General features: G+C 37.7%; 1 protein-coding gene across 6 annotated transcripts in view; it reads right to left on the reverse strand.

Moving 5' to 3' along the window:
• Positions 1–20,995, reverse strand: part of Lims1 (LIM zinc finger domain containing 1) — a 146,293-nt gene that overhangs the window by 38,118 nt on the left and 87,180 nt on the right. Inside the window, exon 1 of one of the 6 annotated variants that reach the window (XM_005340934.4) lies at positions 15,325–15,542. The exons of 4 other annotated variants lie outside the window; for them this stretch is intronic. In XM_005340934.4, the coding sequence (XP_005340991.1) occupies positions 15,325–15,449 (125 nt within the window). In that variant the 5' untranslated portion in view covers positions 15,450–15,542. Of the gene's footprint in view, positions 1–15,324; positions 15,547–20,995 lie in introns of those variants that run through there. One more of the 6 variants, XM_040270885.2, reaches the window with a different exon arrangement.

Here is a 20,995-nt window from a genome sequence, read left to right on the forward strand (position 1 = left end):
GGAGGATGCTAAGCTTGAGGCCAGCTTCAACAAGTTAAGACTCTATTTCAAAATAAAAATCAAGAAGGACTGAGGATGTACTCAGTGGTAAAGCACTCTTGTGTTCTACCCTAGTACCAAAAAAGAAAAGAAAAACAGTTCTGCAAGGGTTAGAAGAAGACTCAGCTCAGGCAAACACCAAGGACAATGTTCTAAACAAGCTTTCATGTTTCCTAAAAGGGATTGGGCAAAATCTGAAATGTAATACAATAATCATATGAACAATTTCTGTTACAAATTGAGATTTTATGAAATGACATTCCCTCATTCTCTATTTTCTTTCCCCACCATCCACCTCTCCCCCAAACCTCACAGGTATAAATTAAATTGAACAGTGGAAATATTGAATTAATGTCAGAGTTACTAAAAAATGAGTATTATGTGGAAGAGCGCAGTTGCCTATCAGAACATAAACTAGCCCCATAGTCATTCCTTCCCTTCCCTTCTACAGACATCCTTGTAGGAGGAGATCTCAGCCTATTGGAGGAGTATGATCCAACTCCCTCCACAGGAGCTCTGTTCAGCAGGCTTCTCCTTGCCTGCTCTTGCAGGAGTCATCCCCTGAAGTCTGGCCATAGGCCATAGCCCAAAGTCAGCCACAAATCTCCAAGCATGTTATTTCTTAAGAACAGTGTGCAAGAGAGAATCCAAAGAAACAATGGTGAAAATGGAAAGAACACCAATACTCAAGAGTATTCAGTTACTTTGGTAACTGAAGCACAAAGACACACATATACAGGTACCATGTAGCCTTAAGCCATGTGTGTGTACACACCTCTTAACAGTTAATTACTGGAAGAATGTAAAATGAAACTTAAACCTTCCTGGAGGGCTAGGAACTCCTTGCTCTAATCCTTTTATAAATAGAACTGTTGCCAAGCATTTCAGTTCAGGACAGCAAAGGTGCACCTGAATGACTCTTGAGTCTATCCAATCCTTTAATCTAAACTTTTAACCAAGAATTAGTGAAGAATAAGACAGAAAAATCTCTGTCATGGCAGTTCATAAGAAAGAAAGAATGAAATCAAAATTAACTTGGCAAAAAGCCAAATTATTAGGCTGGGAAAATAAAAGAAAATAAGTTTTCGAAGAGCTTAGAAACTATTAGCAAATCAAATGATGAAATACAAAATGGTTCAAATAAACTAGTAAAACCATATGGATTTAACACATATAAAAGTACTATCTAGCCCTCTAATGATAGCATCTGTGCTGGTTCTATCAATGATTTTATTCTATTTCAAAGCAGTAGTCATTTTTATCCTTCCACACATGATGCTAACCTAATCTATTAGAGACAAATAACCACATGATTATTTCAAGAATTAGTTTTATCCTTCTATTTAAAACTGCTCTGAAATAAAGGAACTAATTCTATTTAAAAGGTTGAATTTTAAAACAGAATAATTGCTAAGAATTAAGATGCCAGCAAAAGTGAAGAGGAAGAGGAGGAGGAGGAGGAGGAGGAGGAGGAGGAGGAGGAGGAGGAGGAGGAAGAGGAGGAGGAGGAGGAGGAGGAGAAAGAAAAGCAATTCAAAAGAGCAAAACCAAAAGTTTACACTGCTGTCATGATTTAACTTTTTTTTGGGGGGGGGAGTTACTGGGGATGGAACCCTGGGGCACTTAACCACTGAGCCATGCCTCTAGCCCTTTTTTGCATTTTATTTAGAGATGGGGGTCTCACTAAGTTGCTAAAGCTAGCTTTGAACTCAAAATCCTCCTGCCTCAGCCTCCCAAAATACTGGAATTATCACCATACCCGGCCTGTCATGATTTAACATTTCATTACCATATGGATGCATGAATAATTCCTAGAATGGAGGGGGCAAAATGTGTGTGGAGATATAACCGGGTACAGTTTCTTAATCTGAACACACATATAATAAGGAAATCAATAATATAATGTTTTCTCAGCCAGAAATCATTGTGTACTCTTGCTAAGCAGGTATAGATTGCCTCTAAGGAAACTGCTTGTATAAACAGGCTTTGAAAGGTCAATTTACCTTCCTTTTGTTTAAGATTTTCATCTAAATTTAGGCAGTCTGAGTCAGTATTCTAGTGCTCAGAGACCACAAACCCAGGGAGGGATCCCATACAGCTCTATAGAAGCTGCTAAGTCATGCCATTATTCATATTTTGGCTCTATAGTAATATTTGTATTCCCTCTTACATTTCCAAAGCCAAGGAGGCAAAGAAAGAAGTCAGGAGGCTTTTCTCCAGCTCATTTACCATTCACTCAGTCCTAAACATCATTTGTGCCACATGGGATGGGACTACCTGTCAGAAGACAAACTGTCTAGAAAACTGAGCACCTGCTCCCTTAGACCTTCCTCCTCATTTTATCACAATTTCTGAGAAAACTCTCTGCTCAACATGGAGACACTTTGCTCCTATATGTTTCACTGATTCAACATTCAACTTTTTTTTCTAATTATAGTTGTAGATGCCTTTATTTATTTATTTTTAATTTAAATTTTTTCAGTTGTAGAGGGACACAATACCTTTATTTTATTTATTTACTTTTATGTGGTGCTGAGGATCAAACCTAGTACCTCACATGTGCAAGGCAAGCGCTCTGCCATTAAGCCACAATCCCAACCCTTATTAGTTTATTTTTATATGGTGCTAAGGATAGATAGAACCCAGTGCCTGACACACGCTAAGTAAGCACTCTGCCACTGAGCCCCAGGCCCAGTCTCTCAGCATTTAACTTTTAACATGTTTTTTTAAAGGGAGAAAAGAGAGATAAATTCAACAGATAACTCACTAACACAATGTACTTAGGCAGCAAAGAGCAATTATCTTTCTGCTTTTCAAATAGATGTGGTTTTCCAAATAGTTAAAATAGGAAGATTCCAGGCATTTGATATTTAAAATTTATTTAAAATAAATAAATCTGCTTGATCTGTTAATAACAAAACAGTTTCTCCTTAAAAAAATTTATCTGGGGCTGGGGATGTGGCTCAAGCGGTAGCGCGCTCGCCTGGCATGCGTGCGGCCCGGGTTCGATCCTCAGCACCACATACCAACAAAGATGTTGTGTCCGCCAAGAACTAAAAAATAAATATTAAAAATTCTCTCTCTCTCTCTATCCCCCTCTCTCTCTCTCTCTCCCTCCCTCCCTCCTCTCTCACTCTCTAAAAAAAAAAAAATTATCTGTTTGTTTCTGTAGTGTGGGAGACTGAACCAAGGGGTACTTTACCATTGAGCCACACTCCCAGCACACCCCCCCTTGCCTTTAAAATAATTTTTAGTTGTCGAGAGACCTTTATATTATTTATTTATTCATATGAGGTGCTGAAAATCAAACCCAGTGCCTCACACATGCTAGGCAAGTGCTCTACCACTAAGCTACAACCTCACCCCAGTCCTTTTTATTTTTTATTTCACTAAGTTGCCAAGGCTGGCTCAAACTGGCAATGCTGCTGCCTCACCCTCCAAGTTGTTGGGATTACAAGCATGTACTTTCTAACAATAAAGAAACACTATTCTTTTTCAACACAAAATATGAAAATCTTAATAATCACCATATCTAGACATCCTAGATTAAGGTAAAGAATCTTATTTCTTTCAGTCCCCTTCTCCTATTCAACCTCCAAATTACACATGTCACCACCACAAGTGCTGAAATCCTGGTTTGGCTTCACACACTTGGCCAAATACAGAAGAGGCCACTAAAGGATCTGCTATGTATCGGACTATTGTTATACATGTTTAAATAGGGCACAACCACTCATAAACCCCAAATAAAAAAAAGATTATAATGCAATGGTTACAAACATAAAATGTGCCATTCATCATGATACACAGACCCAAAATTCAAACCTCTTATTATTGAAGAATTCAACTTTTATTAAACTTTTATTATTGAATGTAATAAATCCCATTAAACCATTACCCAACTCCAATAGTTATCAAATCATAGTCAACTTTTTCGTTTATTCCTCAACCATATATTTTTTCATGGGGTGGGAGTAGGGATTGAATCCAGGGCCATGTACATGCTCAGCATATACTCTACCTCTGAGCCTCCATACAGTTATTTATTTATTTATTTATTTATTCATTCATTCATTCATTCTATTTTTGGTACCAGGGACTGAGCCCAGGGGTGACTGATCACTGAGCTACATTCCCAGACCCCCCCCCCTTTATTTTTAAATTTTGAGGCAGGGTCTCCCTATGTTGCTTAGAGCCTCACTAAGTTGCTGAGGTTGGCTTTGAACTAGCAATCCTCCAGCCTCAACCTTCTCAGCTGCTGAGATTATAGGCATGCACCATCATGCCCAGTTGCATAAAATATTTTGAAGCTAATTCCACACATAGCATCATTTGATCCATAAATAATTCAACACATAAGCATAATATATTTAGGCTCTTATTTCCTACATTGGTGTTTAGTAACAGAACGAAGTCTGAAGGAGCCTTGGTTCAAGTTAGCAAAATCACAGCCTTTAAGTAAGGATAGGCTGTCCTCTGCTGGCTTTCAGCGCACCTTCCCCTGAATGAAGGTTCTTTGGCTGCTGCCATAGGACAGTTGAAGGTGATCAGGACAAGAATCCAGGGCTTTGAGTCTAGCCACGAATTCCATTCCCTTCTCACGTCACAGAGAACTGCTGATTTACTTCATATAAATAGTACCCAGGGAAATCCTGCCAGGGAACCAATATCTCTTTTAAACCTTCTGACTAGACCAACCCTGTCTTTTTACATTTAGAGGAAATTGATGTTCAGAAAGACTAAAGTTCACAGTCCCACTTCCTAATGTGCTAAACAAACAAGCTCACAAAGGTTACAAAAAGATGAAATGTCAAATATACTAACTACCTGCTCCTTTTCTCAAATGGAAAGTTTGCTATGTAACTCATAGTTGCATCTTTGGGTCTATTTTTATGATAATCAGAAGCTCTAAAAACACTGACTGTTTTTCTGAAATGAACACATATTTAGCTGTTTCTATTACAAATGAAAGTTCAACTCACTGGTAGTTGAGTCAATCATTTTCAGTCACTGTCTCCTTCTCTCTTTCTTTATAAACACCTCAGAAGGCCAGGCTAGGTTCATTCAAACAGAAGAAACCATTTTGTAAACAACACTGTAAGTCCTTTTTTCCACTCAAACATGACTTAAACATTACAAATTAGAACCTCACATTTAATCTGTGATCCACTCCTAGTTTCATGCATACTCATACTTCTTTCTTATAATCTTTCCATTTCTTCATTTCCATTACCTGTAAGCAATTAGAATTCTGAAAATAAAATGTATCACTTCATCTTAATTTTACTGAACAATGCTTTCCTTTAAATAGTTATAATGGCAGATGGCAATAACAAAATGCACAAGAATGATAGCAAAAAAGTTTCTGCTGAGCTGCAGAGCTGGTTATGGTGGTCACTAAATCTATCGGTATTGCTTCAAGCAAATGTAGTCAAACATGGCTTTTTTTTAAAAATTATACAACTAATCACTATCATATTTGTCTTTAAAAACAAATGCACTGAAATTTCTCTCCACATTTGATCATTTTATTTTATTTTGAGACAAGGTTTTGCTAAATTGCTTAGGGCTTCTTTCACTAAGTCACTGAAGCTGGCTTTGAACTTGGAATTCTCTGTACTACTCAACTGGATAATAAGATTCTTTACTTTGGTGGGGTAGAGGTTAGAAGGAGGTACAATCACAAATTTGGTTTTTGGTGCTGGGGATTACCCTAGGGATTTGCACATGCTAAGCACATGTGCTACACTTCAGCTACACTCTCAGCCCTACACAATATTGCTTTTAAAATCCTCGTTTATGCTATATTCTATCATTTTTAATGACTTTTTTTGTGTGTGGGGGGGGACCAGGAATTGAACCTAGGGGCACCACTGAGACACATCCCCAGTTCTTATTTTATTTTGAGACAGGGTTTTGCTAAATTGCTTAGGGCTTCATTAAGTCGCTGAGCTGGCTTTGAACTTGGAATTCTTCTGCCTCCGCAGAGCCACTGGGATTACAGGTGTGTGCTACCACATGCAGCTCTTTTTATGACTTCAGGTTTAGTTTGGAAAGAAAAAACCCAAACACACTATTTGATTTCATTGTCTATTCAATAAATGATCTGATAAACTGCTTTCATAACTAATTTCGGGCATTTATTCATTCACAAAGTTTATCTGAACTTCCACTAGTTTAAATTGTGCAAGTCATTAAATAAGAATTAGGAATGACTCCTAGCCTGAATTAGACAGTCACCTTGACATAGATGGTATCTGAGGCCATGAATACTGAAGAGCTTTGAGAAATACTGAAGGGAAGAAAAAGGAGAAGTGAAAAGAAGTGGTAACTAGTAGGAAAACTACTTATATCATCATAGTCCCACTGAACTCCATGGTCCTACATCACAAGTCCATTATTAACACTACTAAGAAAAGTAATGTGGAGATGAAGAGAAGAGAAATTTTTGTAAGTTTTAAAACTGTAAATTCCCACTGTAAGTTTTAAGAAGTAAAGGGAAAATAATCTGAGTTATGGTGAGAACCCTGAGGCTGGGAGATGGGCTTCCTCCTCCCTGCTCCCTAACAGCACAGTATTGGCATCTGGGTTCCCCCATGCCCTTGCCTGGATAACCTAGACTTCAGTGATAGTCCCTGCCTAGATCTGTCCCAGCAATAAAACCTTGGCTATAAGGCCTGCTAACTGGTCTTCCTGGCTCTTGCCTATTCTGGTCCTGATTCTTCAATCTTCCCATTTCTGTTGATTCTGTGTGCAATCTGAAATCTTTCCAATAAAGTCATTCTCCACTTAAGTTGCCAAAGTCTGTTGCTGTTTCTCCCACTAAGAACCAAGAATGACCAAATTGGTCCAGGGCAGTAGATCATGGTGGGAATAGACACTGGACTACAGAGGTTTAAGAATCCAAGTTATGGGGTTGCTGGGACTGCCTGCCACAGAAGGAAAAGCTGGCTTTGAGGACTGCAGGGCATTAAGCATGTTCACAAGAGGTTGGCAAGCTGTGCAAAGAGGGAGAGTGGTAAGTCAGAGGAAGAGAAAGAGACACATGACTACAGATGCAGGAGAGAGATAGTAGAATCAAGGCTACTATCAGAGGGAAAACACAATCTAACACATGGATTGTGATGTAAGCCAGGAGGTCCAGTAGGATCATGTTGATACAAGCAAATATGATGAATATAAGGCTGACACCAAGTTATCATGGGTCTCATTTATTCATATAACTCAATGAATTTTTACTGAGTATTTATCAAAGCCACTGTGAAGGAAAAAGTAGAGAGAAAAAAACTCACAAGAACCCATACAAATTATCGAGACTTTGCCTTTAGACATCTTATACAGTGGCGTAAGAGCTGAGATATGGTTACAACTAACAGCAGCAAAAAGTGGGGTTCTGTCCTGTGATACCAGAGAAGCACATGGTGGTGCAGGGAGAACAGAAGGTGAGTGATGAGAAAACTGGGCTTGGAGCTGCCAGTCTCACCCCCTTAATAACTGGATAAAGAAGGAATTAAATAAGAGAACATGGGAAAATACCTAACAGTGCTAGGGTCACAGCTCTGCATGTGTTTGTTTTTGCAGCACCAGGGGATTGAACCTGGGGCTTTGTGCATGTTAGGCAAACACTGTACCACTGAGCTACATCCCTAAACCTACATTTCTTAGTTTCTTTCTTGGATTCCATTTGATTTTGTTCAATAACTATTTACTGAAGGCTACCAATGAAGTAAGAAATGGAAATTAAAGTCAGGAAACATAGAAGATGGGGAAATACACTGGAGGCAGATGTGGTGCTGCTACATCATTCATGAAGTTGCAAGTGGATCTTCTCTTCCTTCCTTCCTTCCTTCCTTCCTTCCTATCTATCTATCTATCTATTTATTTTTGTGGTGCTAGGAATTGAACCCAGGGCCTTGTGCATGCAAAGCAAGCACTCTACCAACTGAGCTATATCCCTGGCCCTGGATCTTTCTTTTTTACCACAGGGGAATCAGATTTTACTACATGGCTTCATGCATGCTAGACAAGTATTCTCCCATAGCGTTATACCCTCACCTTTTTTAAAATTTCATTTTATTTGAGGCAGGTTTTGCTAAATTGCCATACTGACCTCGAACTTGAAATCCTCCTGCCTTAATCTCCTGAGTAGCAGGGATTGTAGGGATACACCACTATGCCTGGCTGCAAGTGGATTTTATTAACACAGTAGTTATAGATGGCATGAGATGATTCACAGACATAAATACATATCCTAAGCAAAGAGAAATAGAGGGAAGATTTAACAAGCAGATAATTGACACTACTTGGTGATATCCTTATGCAGAGTATATCAGTGATTCTAAAGTACCTTGACTTCACATCTTCTAGAACCTGAGGTTTAGTTCAGTACAAGGTCAAACCCCTTGTGGTTGTCAGCCACTGCAACCCTGATGGCCTTATCTCCTGGTTCTCACATCTTTGTGTCATTCTTCCCTTTTGAGCCAGGCAGGGACTTACTGCTTTTAATGAAGGCAATGCAGCCAAAGTGATAGAAGGTCATTTCTGAAATCATGTTACAAAAGACTATGGCTTTATTCTTGATCTGTTACTCTCAGATCACTGTTTCCACTGAAGTCCTGAGAAGATCACAGCCCAGAAACTCAACAACAAGCTCATCAAAGACCTTGAACCCAGAGGCACTCAGCTACACTGGGCCTGGATTCCTAATTCACAGACACTGTGAGATAATAAGTGTTTGCTGTTTTAAGTTTGCAGTCAGCAAATCAGTACCCACAGGCCAAATATGGTTCTCATTTGCTTCTGTAAATAAACTTTTATTAGAACACATAAGGTTAAACTCATTCAGTTACAGGGTTTTTGTTTTGTTTTGTTTTGGTACCAGGCTTTAAACCCCCAGGAACACTTAACCACTGAGTCACACTCCGAGCCCTTTTTTATATTTTATTTAGAGACAGGGTCTTGCTGAGTTGCTTAGGGCACCGCTAAATTGCTGAGGATGGCTTTGAACTCACAATTTCCTGCCTTAGCCTCCCAAACTACAGGCATGCACCACAGCACCTGGCTCATTTATGTATTTGCTACAGCTGCATTCACACTACAATAGCAGAGCTGAGTGGTTGTGGCACTGACTATATGGCCCACACGGCCTAAAATATTTATTACCTGGCCCTTTATCAAAAAATAAAGGTTGGGGTTGGGGTTGTGGCTCAGTGGTAGGTAGAGTGCTCACCTAGCATGCATGAGGCACTGGGTTCAATCCTCAGCACCACATAAAAATTAAAAAAATAAATATATTGTGTCCACCTAAAACTAAAAAATAAATATAAAAAAAAATACACTCTGGTCAGGTGTGGTGGTGCACACCTGTAATCCCAGTGGCTCCAGAGGCTGAAGCAGGAGGATCGAAAGTTCAAAGCCAGCCTCAGCAAAAGTGAGGTGCTAAGTGCCCTGGGTGCAAAACAAACAAACAAAAAAACACACAACTCTGTTCCTACATTATCCTTGCCATCCTTGAGCAATAAAGTATATCTTAATTATTTATCTGTGCCTGTTTTTCCCACAATATGCTAAGTTACATGATTACATGTTAGTAGATAATGAATACATTAATCAATGTCATATCCCCAATTCCCTAGCACATAGCAGGACCTCAATACATGTAGACTGAAACAAAACTTTCTAGACAAATATATGTTACATAGTAAACCAGAAACTTACAATCTAGCAATATATCCCTTCAGTAAAGTACAACAGTAAATTAAGAAGATCCAAGACTATACTTTGTGTTGAACAGCTGAATCCATTTTAAAAGGTATTTGTCAACTGCCATACAAAGAATAATCCCAAATCCAGGAGGATTTTTGACCTTCTAAACTAGCTATACTCTTATAAAATCTCACTGTTTAAAATAACTATAACATCAATTTATCTCTGATATTTTTTAAAAATTGCCATTATTTTTACTGTAAAACAACGAATATCTTTTATAGCATTTGGAAATGTCAAAATTTTCCAAAACACTGCAGAATTTTAGATGGTCCAAATAACTCTATACATCTGAGTTAAAAATTAATGCTGGCAACAGAAACTGTCAAATATAAGTAAACACCCTACATGCAATGCTTAGCTGTAGCTTCTGGCCTCATTCTGGTTCCCCTTACACATTTTTTGCTATGGGCAAGAGGATAATATTTTAGGCCAGAGGAAAACATGGATGTTCTGGCAATGTTTAATTTTAAGTTACATATTCATTATGACTTATGCAAATGGAATATTTTCAGCTTTTTCAACCTAGATATTTCTCTGGCAAATATTTATCAACAACAGGCAGGAAATTTTCATTTTTGTTTTAAACATATTACCCACAGGCAAGTGCAGGAGGTTAACCTTTATTTTTAGATTCAATGTTACATTTTTAACTTTTAAGATGATCAAGAGCATTCAGGAGTTCCATGTAACAAATCTTATTCTAAAACCTAGTGAGGCCACACAGTTCCCTGGATAAGAGCTCACATTTTTTCTAATTATATATAAATAAAATCATGCAATTTATATATAATTTTAAAACTGCAAACTTATCCACAGTGATAAAAAATGGATCAAAGATTGCCTAAGGCTTGAGGGGAGGGAAGGGAAAGATGAAAGCACTATAAATGGGCATGAGAAAACTGAGGAACACACTAGTTTTCTTGATTGTCGCTATGGTATCACTTTATATACATATCAATATTGATCAAGCTGAACAATCCAATTGGGCACTTTACTGAGATTCATTACTTTAACCTCAACAAAACTTGTTTCTAAAGACCCTGAAGACTGGAATGTTCTTTAATTTTTATATACTCTTATACAAAGAGACCATTATTGCGGGTAAAAATTACATCCCCTGAAAACATTAAAATACTAACCTCTGGTACCTGTGAATGTGACCTCTGTCACTGCACATATAATGAAGATTTAAGTTAAGAAAAAGTAATACTGGAGTATTGTTAAACTCTTAATCCAACATGGCTGGTGTCCTTATAAAAAAAGGAAGAGGAAGCACAGATAAGGCACAAAAAAAGGAAGAAGGCCTTTTGAAGACACAGATACAGGGAGAATGTGGCCATGTGAGAAAAGAGGCAGGAATTTCAGCTAGGCATCTATCTGTAAGTCAGAAACACCTGAAGCTGGACAACCTCAGCCTTAGCAGCTAAGAATTACAGGCATGTGCCACTGCATCCCAGTGAACAGTGCTTCAGTCAAAAGAAGACCAAAAAGCAATCAGCAAACTGCAAAACAGTAAGGAAACTCTATCCTAGATGGATCTATTCCAACCCCAACTGAACTCTATGCACTGACTTATCTGAGTCAAGAACAGGAACTGGTTGTGCAATGATGACCACCTTTTATAGCCTCCAGTTCTTCCTCTGTTACAGGATCATAAGAAGTTACACACACACACACACACACACACACACACACCCCTTTAATATGAGGATCCATAACAAGCATTTAATAAACTGTAATGTATTATTCAGGAACACATGATTTGAGTATTCACTCTGAAATCAAGGCAAGGACATTTCTGTTTAAAAATGACTTTATATGCTATATCTAGAAAGATATGAGCTGAGAACGTTTACTCAATAACCAGAAAGAAAAGGTTATTTTTTCTTTTATGTTCCTGGTTATCCTAGCCCATTTAGCAACCAGAAGAAGGTCACTTCAAGATTAGTGCTAAAGGAAAAGAGAACATGAAGTTCTAAAGAATGACCAGCTTACTGCTACATTCCATTAATTTTACATTTTCATTATATTTTTAAACTATTGGAGATGCATGCAAGTTTCATATTACACTTTTTGACTAACATTCATTTCACATGGCCAACACAACCCTGATTTTATCCAGGCATAATAAATCTAACTGGGAGATGGGGAGAGGAACAGGCAGAAACATTAACAAAAGTATCAGGGAATGATCTAAGGGTTCTTTATCTTAGCACTAGATCGTAAGTAAGCCAAGGGTTTCTGTAAAGGGCTAGATAGGAAATATTTTTTGCCTTTGTGGGCCATACCAATGTGAGTTACAACTGAAATCTGGCAAGGTTAATACAAAACCACTACAGACAACACCTACAAATAAGTATGGCTATGTTGTAATAACACTTTATTTAAAGATTCAAAAATATGATCTTCATATAGTTTTCACATGTCAATAAATACTTTTTTCTTTTTCTTATTATTTTTCAAACATTTGAAAACATGAACTACATCCCAAGCTTGTAGGCCACACAGAAACAGGCAGTGGGCCAGATTTAGTTTGAGGGTCATTGTTCACTAACCCTTATATTAAACTAGATTTTAAACCCGGCTAGCAAAGTCTTGAATTTTGAGATGCCCCTATCATTCATTTGCAGACTGCATATATCTGAGGCAGAGCAAAAGTGATTCTTTTTGGAGAATTTTTAAAGCACAAAATTTAACAGTTTTATTTGTCATTAAGGATTCCTTAAAAATCACCACATTCACGTACAACATAATTTAAGAAAGAATAAATAACTAAGAAGTAAGTATATGTACATGGGTATATGATAGATGTTATTTGGGGGCATTAAAATTTTCAGGGAAAAATGATTGATATCCTATAGAAAGAAGTATGAGGCTCAGATTGATTTCTGAGTCCCCTGGAGCACTATGACCTTCAAATACAGGGGTAATGTTCCATTGTTCAAAGTTAAGTACAATTGAATATTGCTTTATACAAGTAAAGTAATTTTCAGATCAGATGTAATACTAGAAAAAAAAAAGTAGAAGCCCATTGTTTATCATGTTGCATTTACATGTGTCTGTTTTGAACAATTTCAAGTTTGAAGCCAACTATTTTCACATATTTCACAGTGCTCTTTAAAACACTTTTATTTTGTGTTTTGGAGTGTAGTTTTTTTATTTATTTAAACTAATGAGAAAAATGTTTTTTGGCAGTGGGCATGGCCCTTTCTAGTCTCTAGTGTTTTTTTTTGTTAAAGTTCACACATATGCCAAGAAAATGAACAGGGGAGTAGAGAAGGAATCAGAGTAGAAATGGTTCTTGAGCAACACTTGAGACAGCATGAAAATGTTTGATAGTACATGTATTCAAAGTCAAATAGATACTCATATGAAAAATATGTTAGTCATATTCAGTATGCCAAAACCTAGGTGTTCTCTGAAAGGAAGAACTGTGTCTTATTCATAACGGCATAGAGTAGCCACTCAATAAAAATTAGGTGAATGGTACACTAACCCTATGATACCATCAACCCTTCAGCACCAATCACAAGATAAGACACTGCCTCAGGGGATTTTGAGATAGTAAACAATGTTGGACAACAGTAGTCATTTTTATCCCCATTTTAAAGAAAACCAAACCAAGGCTGAAAAATAATATATAACTTGTCAAACTGGCACTGAAATTGGAATGCAATGAACTTCAAATTCCTAAGACTTCCTTATTCCTATTAGCTGAAAAACCTGAGGCTTAATATACTAGAGAGGGGAAATTCTCTCTCTCTCTAAACTGACTAAAAAAACACAAGAAAATGGAAAATTGTCTACTTTTCCTGGTAGAACTGCATCTCTAAATAAGGAAAATGGTCTTCTTCTCTGCAATAGGGGACAGCAGGGGCAGAAAAAAGTCCCTTATATCACTAGGGAACTACATCAGCAGAATGGGTGGAAAATATTTCTTTTCGACCCACCGGAACAAGAAACATTTAACCCTAACCTTTTAATTTAATTTCTAGATAAAAAAAAAAAAATCTAGTATTTCAAAGGCCATTGTCAGTACATAAATAACCACCCAAATAGGTAACTGAATTCAAGGTACTTTTGGCTACTATCTCAAAATAAATAAAAGAGGTTGATTTAGAATGTTGTTTTATAGATCTCAGTTTTTAAAAAAAGAAAACCCCTAAAATGCAAAATATAAAACTAAAACTGTTTTTGGTAACTTCACTATTGAATTCAGAGAAGATTGGAGTCTACAAATAAATGCTGATTTCAAAGGTCACTTCCAACCACCTATTCTGGTTAGCAATACAGAGCTCAATATTTTCACTAACTTCACATTTAAACATTGTAACAATAGAAACTGAAGCTTTTCAATTGTACTTAACTCCAATCAATTCAACGTTCATACATTAAATTAGCTAAGGCACATCTGACAGAACAAATGACAATAATAGCATCAATAACATTTCTTTAATGCTATTATTCTTTTCAAAAACTGAAGTTAATAACTTTTAAAAAAAACATTTCCCCTTCTAAAGTTCCCTTCCAATACTATCATTTATATTTGGTTATAAGACACTTAAGTATAAATCTGGAGTTTAAAAAAGCTTATTAATTTCTTCATTGTCAAATTTAAATAGAGTTTAAAATAAACTCTGAAAATGAGTTTATAGGAAAAAGAACAATCGTACACAGGTATAGATAGCCCTTCCACCATCTAATCAAAACACTCAAACACTTAAATTAATAATCCAAAACAAACTACTTTTACAGTAAATGAAATTTTAAAAAGAGGGAAGTCTATCTTTACTGCAGCCTGTCAGCACTGAAACAGGAACACTTCATCTGAGAAACAAAATCCAAACCTTCCTTCACAGTTACACAGTATTTTAACATGGGCTTAATGTTGTAGGGACTTTTCAGAACCACAAATCTGAAAAGAAATTTCCAGATAGTTAAAACAAAAAACTACAATTGTGTTGTTATAGGCAAATTAACTTTGAAAACCAAAACCCTAACTTTTGAGTCAACACAAGTCTCCAGATTTTTGATGTCCTTCCTTCCTAGGTTATATTCAACATCTCCACTGCATTCCTTTGTTACACCATTTCAATAACAAAGAATTCCATAAGCCCCTCCCTACCCCAAGCACCACAACTACCCCCAACAATGCTTAAAAACCTCCTCACAGAAATGTACTCTAAATAAACCAAAACAAACTCTAAGCTATTTAGGGGGGAACCAACTGTTCTCAGTTTAAAAACTTCTCTGATCAAGTGGTGCTGAAAGACACAATACTGCAGTTTTGAAGAGGAGCTACAACAACTTAAACATCTTGTGAAGAAGTGGGAAAGAGTTCTAGTTGTGCAGGGTTCCAGTCAAGCACAACAAGGGGCTTGTGTGCACTCTAGTTACAGACTAAGAGTTTCCTTCTCAACGTTTACTTCCCATTGCTGTCTCCACTTAGGCAGGAATCCCCACCATAATTATTAGGAGCCCTGACCTTTCTTTCACCAACCCTGACTTTGCACTCACCTTAGCTCTTCCTCCGGTAGCCCATTTAGTTTCAAACTATCAGGACGCTCTCGTCTTCTCCTGTAGAGCCCTGAATGTGAAAGCTCTTTAAGCTGTAAAGCAGTCATAGTTCTCTCCACATACATCAATTACTGACACTTTAAAGCATTTATGCTCAGCAGCGTGGCTGCCGGCGCTCTGAAAGGCAGTGTTCCTTGCCGAGGGACCTCAGCACACCTGACTCAGGGTTAGAAACCTCCAGGCAGTGCTGGCCAGGCCGCTGGGCACAGCTTCCTGTTTCTCACTGGTACACACCCTCCTCAGAAAGGCATGACTTGCCTTATCTCTGGGCCTTGCACCTTGGGGAGGGGGAGTCAGTGATGCACAGGGCGGGTTGCTCACATGTTTACTAATAAGCAATATTCAATTGTTATGGATAATCAAATAAATTCCTTTATAAATCTCTACAGGATCAATTAAAATTGGCTAAAAAGCTCCAGTAAGGTAATAACTGGAAAAAGGTCCAGCCCTGTTTTATTTGCCAAGAAATCCATTAACATTTCACAGGCAGCTGTCAGTTTAAAGACGTGCCTGATGCAGCTAGTGGCTCACAAGGACATTTTCTTAAAAAAGGGGGGGGGGGCAGAATTCTAAAGGGAAATAGTCCAATTCCTCCCTCTCACCACTCCATTTAAAATCCTCTTTAGAAGGGAAGGAAGTGTCTGATCCACCCCCTTCCCACTAAATATTACTCAAAAATTCATAACTCCCTTCATAAAAGGGAGACAGTTTCTTCCATCAACTCCATTAAATGATTTTCTGAATCTAACTACTCATTCTGAATAATCCCTACTCACAAAACCATCTGGTTGGACATACACCATCTAACACCATCAGTCTAAAGGTTAGTTATGGTGCCAATGCAGTCTACTTATTTGTGTATTTGTCTTTTTTTGTTTTTGAGACAGGAGTCTCACTGTGTTGCTCAGGCTGGCCCTGAACTCCAGCACAGCCTCCTGTGCCACCATGGCTAGTTATCTGTGTATTTGATCTTAGAAAGAAGTACTGGATTGGGGTTGGGAGCTGGGGGTGCAGATAATAGAAGACAAATATTATGGGCAAGTCTTTGTTACCAGCTCCAAATTATGTTAATACCACATCAGGCAAGACTCTATCTTGTCTGAGTCAGACCCACTCAAAACTGGCAAGTTCTTAGGTAATAATCCGACTTCATAGTTATAAGCAATTTCTTGGGCAATTTATACCAGTCTCTTTGTTATACTCTTTTTTTTTTCTTTCTTTTAATTGTTGGTAGACTTTTATTTGTTTATATGTGGTGCTGAGAATCGAACCCAGTGCCTCACACATGCCAGGCAAGTGTGCTACCACTGAGCCCCAGCCTCTGTTATACTTGTTTGTCTTCAAATGTCCAATGGGAGGCTAAAGCAGAATTAAAGACTTGGCATTTCTACCTCCATTTTGCATCCACCTCCTTTGCTATAAGTCACCTTAGATTCCAGGAACAAGGTCTGATTTGATAAACATCTTGTGATGAGTTCAAGTACCACCCACCACCACCACCATCACAATTTTAGTATCAGAGATCAAGACCCCACCTGACAAATCCTGATGGACAGAACAAGTGATCAAGACCACACTTGATCAAGATCACCTGCTTTGACCCCATGAAAAGCCCCCTAAACCCTTACGTTCATTCTCCTTTCTATAAAACCTCACGGTCACTATCAGCCTTTCAAAGACTAGACTAAGGACAAAGGTCCCCTAGCCTTCCAGGTGTAATTACACTGATTAAAAGTTCCTTTCATGCTTTTCACCATTACCTTTTCTGTTTGGTTTTTGGGGCAAGTGGCTGGACCTAATTTCTTGGTTATCAGAGTCAGGCCTCTGGCCTAGGTCTCCAGTAACATTTTTTCCTTCTAGAATCCCCTCAACCATAAAAGCACAAGAGAAATAAGTCTGATAATTTTTTCCTTTTTAATATACTAAGGTTTAGGGAGTTAATATATTTCCTTAAATGTATCTATACCATAAATAGAAAAATTAAGGTACATATCTGCCCAAAGGGAATTTATATCTTACTCCTTCATTCAAGACATAGATGCAAGCTTCCCTTGGTGCTACCTCTGTTACCCACATCACACTGGAAAATATGACTTTTTATAACTTCCATTAAATATAAATACATGTTTAAAGATGAAGGAAAAAAGATTAACACGTTTTGTCATTAATAGTAGGTTTAATTAGCCTTGAGAGGTGTTTCACAAAAATCAGGTAACAGTCATATCTTTCTCTCTCTGGGAGGATATCTGCACACACCCCGAAATTTTAAAACAAAGGTAATATTGGTTGCTTCTGAAAAACCTAGAGGATAAGAGCAAATACATTTTCCATTACATATTATTTTATACCTTCTAAATTTTGAAAATATTGCCTATTCAAAGAAAGATAGTAGAATGAAGCACACATTATTACTTTATATATGTATGTGTCTGTAGGACCAATGTGATTCTACAATATGCATAATCAGAAAAATGAGAAATTATATCCCATCTATGTATGATATATCAAAGTATATAAGTGCATTCTCCTGTCATGTATAACTAATTAAAACAAATAAAATTTAAAAAAAAGAAAAGAAAATATTGCCTATTCAAAAATAAGTAGCAGGCTGGGAATGTGGCTCAGTTGTAGAGTGCTTGCCTAGTAAATCCTAAGACCTAAAATACAGGAAGGTTTAAAGTTTACATTAATAAAACATAAAATTTGCAGTCTTAATAAAATTCTCTCATTTTACATAAAAACAGATGATTAAAATGAAGAGAAACCATTACTAATCTTCCCCCCACCTCTATCCATCAAAATAGATGGCTGATGAATAAAATACAAACTAATTGTATACACTCTACTAACACAGAAACTCCAACATGAAATATGACCTTTTTCTTGGGCCAGAGCTATAGCTCAATGTCCTTACCATATGTGAGGCCCTGGGGGATAATCCCCAGGGCCCAGAAAAGGAAACAAACAAACAAAAAAGACTTATTTCTTTAGAAAAATGTAATTGTTTGTTTTTTTATTTTTAAGAGCTTTTAAAAAATTAATGCAGCATGCTGACAAGGAAACAGAGATTTGTGACTACTGAAATTTACCCCAGACAGGAAACACCAAACTGTGTGGGAGGGATCCTGAATCTGATGAGTCTAGGCTTAAGAGGATGTGAGGAAAGGAACAAAACACTAGTTCCAAGCCCTGTAACAAACAAGCTGTGTCAACTCTTGTCCCTTCACTTCTCTAATGGCTGGACTGACAAACAGGAATTTCAGTAAATCGATGCTTATGTTCTAATGAAACTGCTATAATAGAGTAAAATTAAATTCTAGGCCTTTGGGGAAGGCTCTTATAAGCACTGTCTTTACTGAGACGAGAGACAAAGGACCGCCCTCTTTTACCACATCCCTTCAGATATGTACCAAGACCTGACTGCTATAAGGAGAGCTGGGGAAGGAAACAGAGGCATCTTCATGCACCCCCACAATTGTTGAAAGTGAAATTCACAAATGCCACAAAATACACGACTGATTAGAACTCAGGCTCCATGCAGTCAGATAACCAACTATCCCTATACAGGGACATCAGTACTGGGCAGGAGCACAAACCCAGCACATACAGCAGGCGGGTACAAGAAAGGGAGGTCTCAGGTCTCTGATCTTTTTTCCTTTTAAACATAGTTTCCCACAGAAATAGAATTATCAACTGTGCCTGAATTCTCTATTTAAAAAGAGTTTCAAGTTTCAAACAGCTGTCTTAGAATGATTTTGACAGTACCAAGGGAGGCCTGGATTGGTGCATTTTTCATGGGTCTCTAAGAAACTTTTCATTTTTGTATTCTAAAAAGTCTTGGAAGGTGAGTCCAGCCTCCTATTCAGTACAGAATTCCCCATCCTCAGTTTCCACAATGTCTCACCCCTATATAACATCACTTGCAGTGATGGGAATCTGCTGCATCATAAAACTTCCTGGGGCTTTCTTTCCCCCATGCTCAGTGTTAACCATGTTAACTGACAATAGTCTCTACAGGCTGTTAAGCCAAGCATCATCCAGACTGCTTCATCTGTAAGCCTCATTACAACTCTCCATCTAACTCTGTCCTTCTTTCCAACCTGCCAGGTTCTCACTGAACCTGTACTTTGACTCCGGGCATAAACAGCAATCTGTTCAAATTTAACAACATCAGCAAACCTGATAATAATTTCTTCTACAAGTTTAGGCTCTTAGTTGAAATGACTAAACCAAAGCTCTATGGAGTACCCCATGAGGTCTGTCTCTTCCCAGGACAACAACTAACCCAGAAGTTTTCAATCTTCTGGGAGTCACAGACCTTTTATGAATTTGATGACAGTTAATGACACTTTCCCAGAAAATACATGTGAGCACCACATTTTACAACAGTTTTGGGGAACTTGGAAGACCACATGTAACTCCTACTTTAGTCTCTCTCATTCATACTGATCTCCCCCTTCTCAAAAAAACTCTCTAATGCTGTAGTATAAGACTCTTAAATGTCACTTTTCGTTTGTTATGTCTTTACTCTGAGCCCTGAAATGGGTTAGATTCTGTTTTAGTAAAATTACTTTTGTCTCCCTATGATTTCTCTCAGTCTCCCAACTGATCTACCACCAATCTTATTCTGCTCTAATCCAAGCAAAGTGATCTTTTACAATATAAATCGATCACTTATTGACTCTGCTTAAAAGCCTTTTGATGGTTCCACTGCCTTCATGATACACAGCAAACAAGGGGAACAAGGTATGCTAGTCATCTGGTGCCAGCTGAGCCCTTCTTGGTACTCCTCTGGCTCCCAGCAACTGGATGTCAGGAAGTTTCCAGGACAGACTGTGCTTCCACTCATTTCCTGGCCCTTCCACATGCAGCCTTGTTAAGACAAGGAGGATCCCTGGCAGGACCATCTCTGCCAAGAATCCTTTCTAGACCTCAGGCACCACAATCCCCTTTTGACTCCAAGGATCCCTGTATTTGCTTGTGATCCTATCAAAATCACATGGTCTCATGATAGGCTGTTTTTTTATTCACCTCTGTCCTTGAATAGCAGCTCCTGGAGGGCAGTCATTTATCCAACATTTCCCTGTCTATGGACAGGGACATGCAGGCATTCAAACTTGTTAAATAAAGAGGTTCTTTTTGTGGGTGTTAGTCTGTCTTTACTTCAAGACCTAATCACTCTGTAATATTATGTTTGGGATGAACTCTCCAGAATTTTGAAACTTTCTGGTTTCCCATTTAACATTCCATATTACATAAATAGATATAAAAGGACACATCCTTTCCACAGAAAAACATGTACTTTTTTTGTGAGATTTCAGATATGTAGAATTGAAGAGTACCTTCCAAAAAAGTATAAACACTTGTGGATAATAATAATAATTTAAAAACCCTCGATTTTTACCTAAAGTTGTCATAATTAAGTTTTCTGCATACTGTTGTAAGTAAATCCTCAGTCATAGAAGGATAAAGAAACCTAAATGAACATTAAGCCCTAAAACTGATCATTAGTGTTACTGAATTGTCCGTTCTTTCCCTTTTGCAAGAGAGCTGCAACTTAGTGAGACCCTATCTCAAGATAAAAAATAAAATGGGCCAGGGATATGGCTCA

Source organism: Ictidomys tridecemlineatus, chromosome 12 (assembly GCF_052094955.1).
Source record: "Ictidomys tridecemlineatus isolate mIctTri1 chromosome 12, mIctTri1.hap1, whole genome shotgun sequence".
Taxonomy (NCBI): domain Eukaryota; kingdom Metazoa; phylum Chordata; class Mammalia; order Rodentia; family Sciuridae; genus Ictidomys; species Ictidomys tridecemlineatus.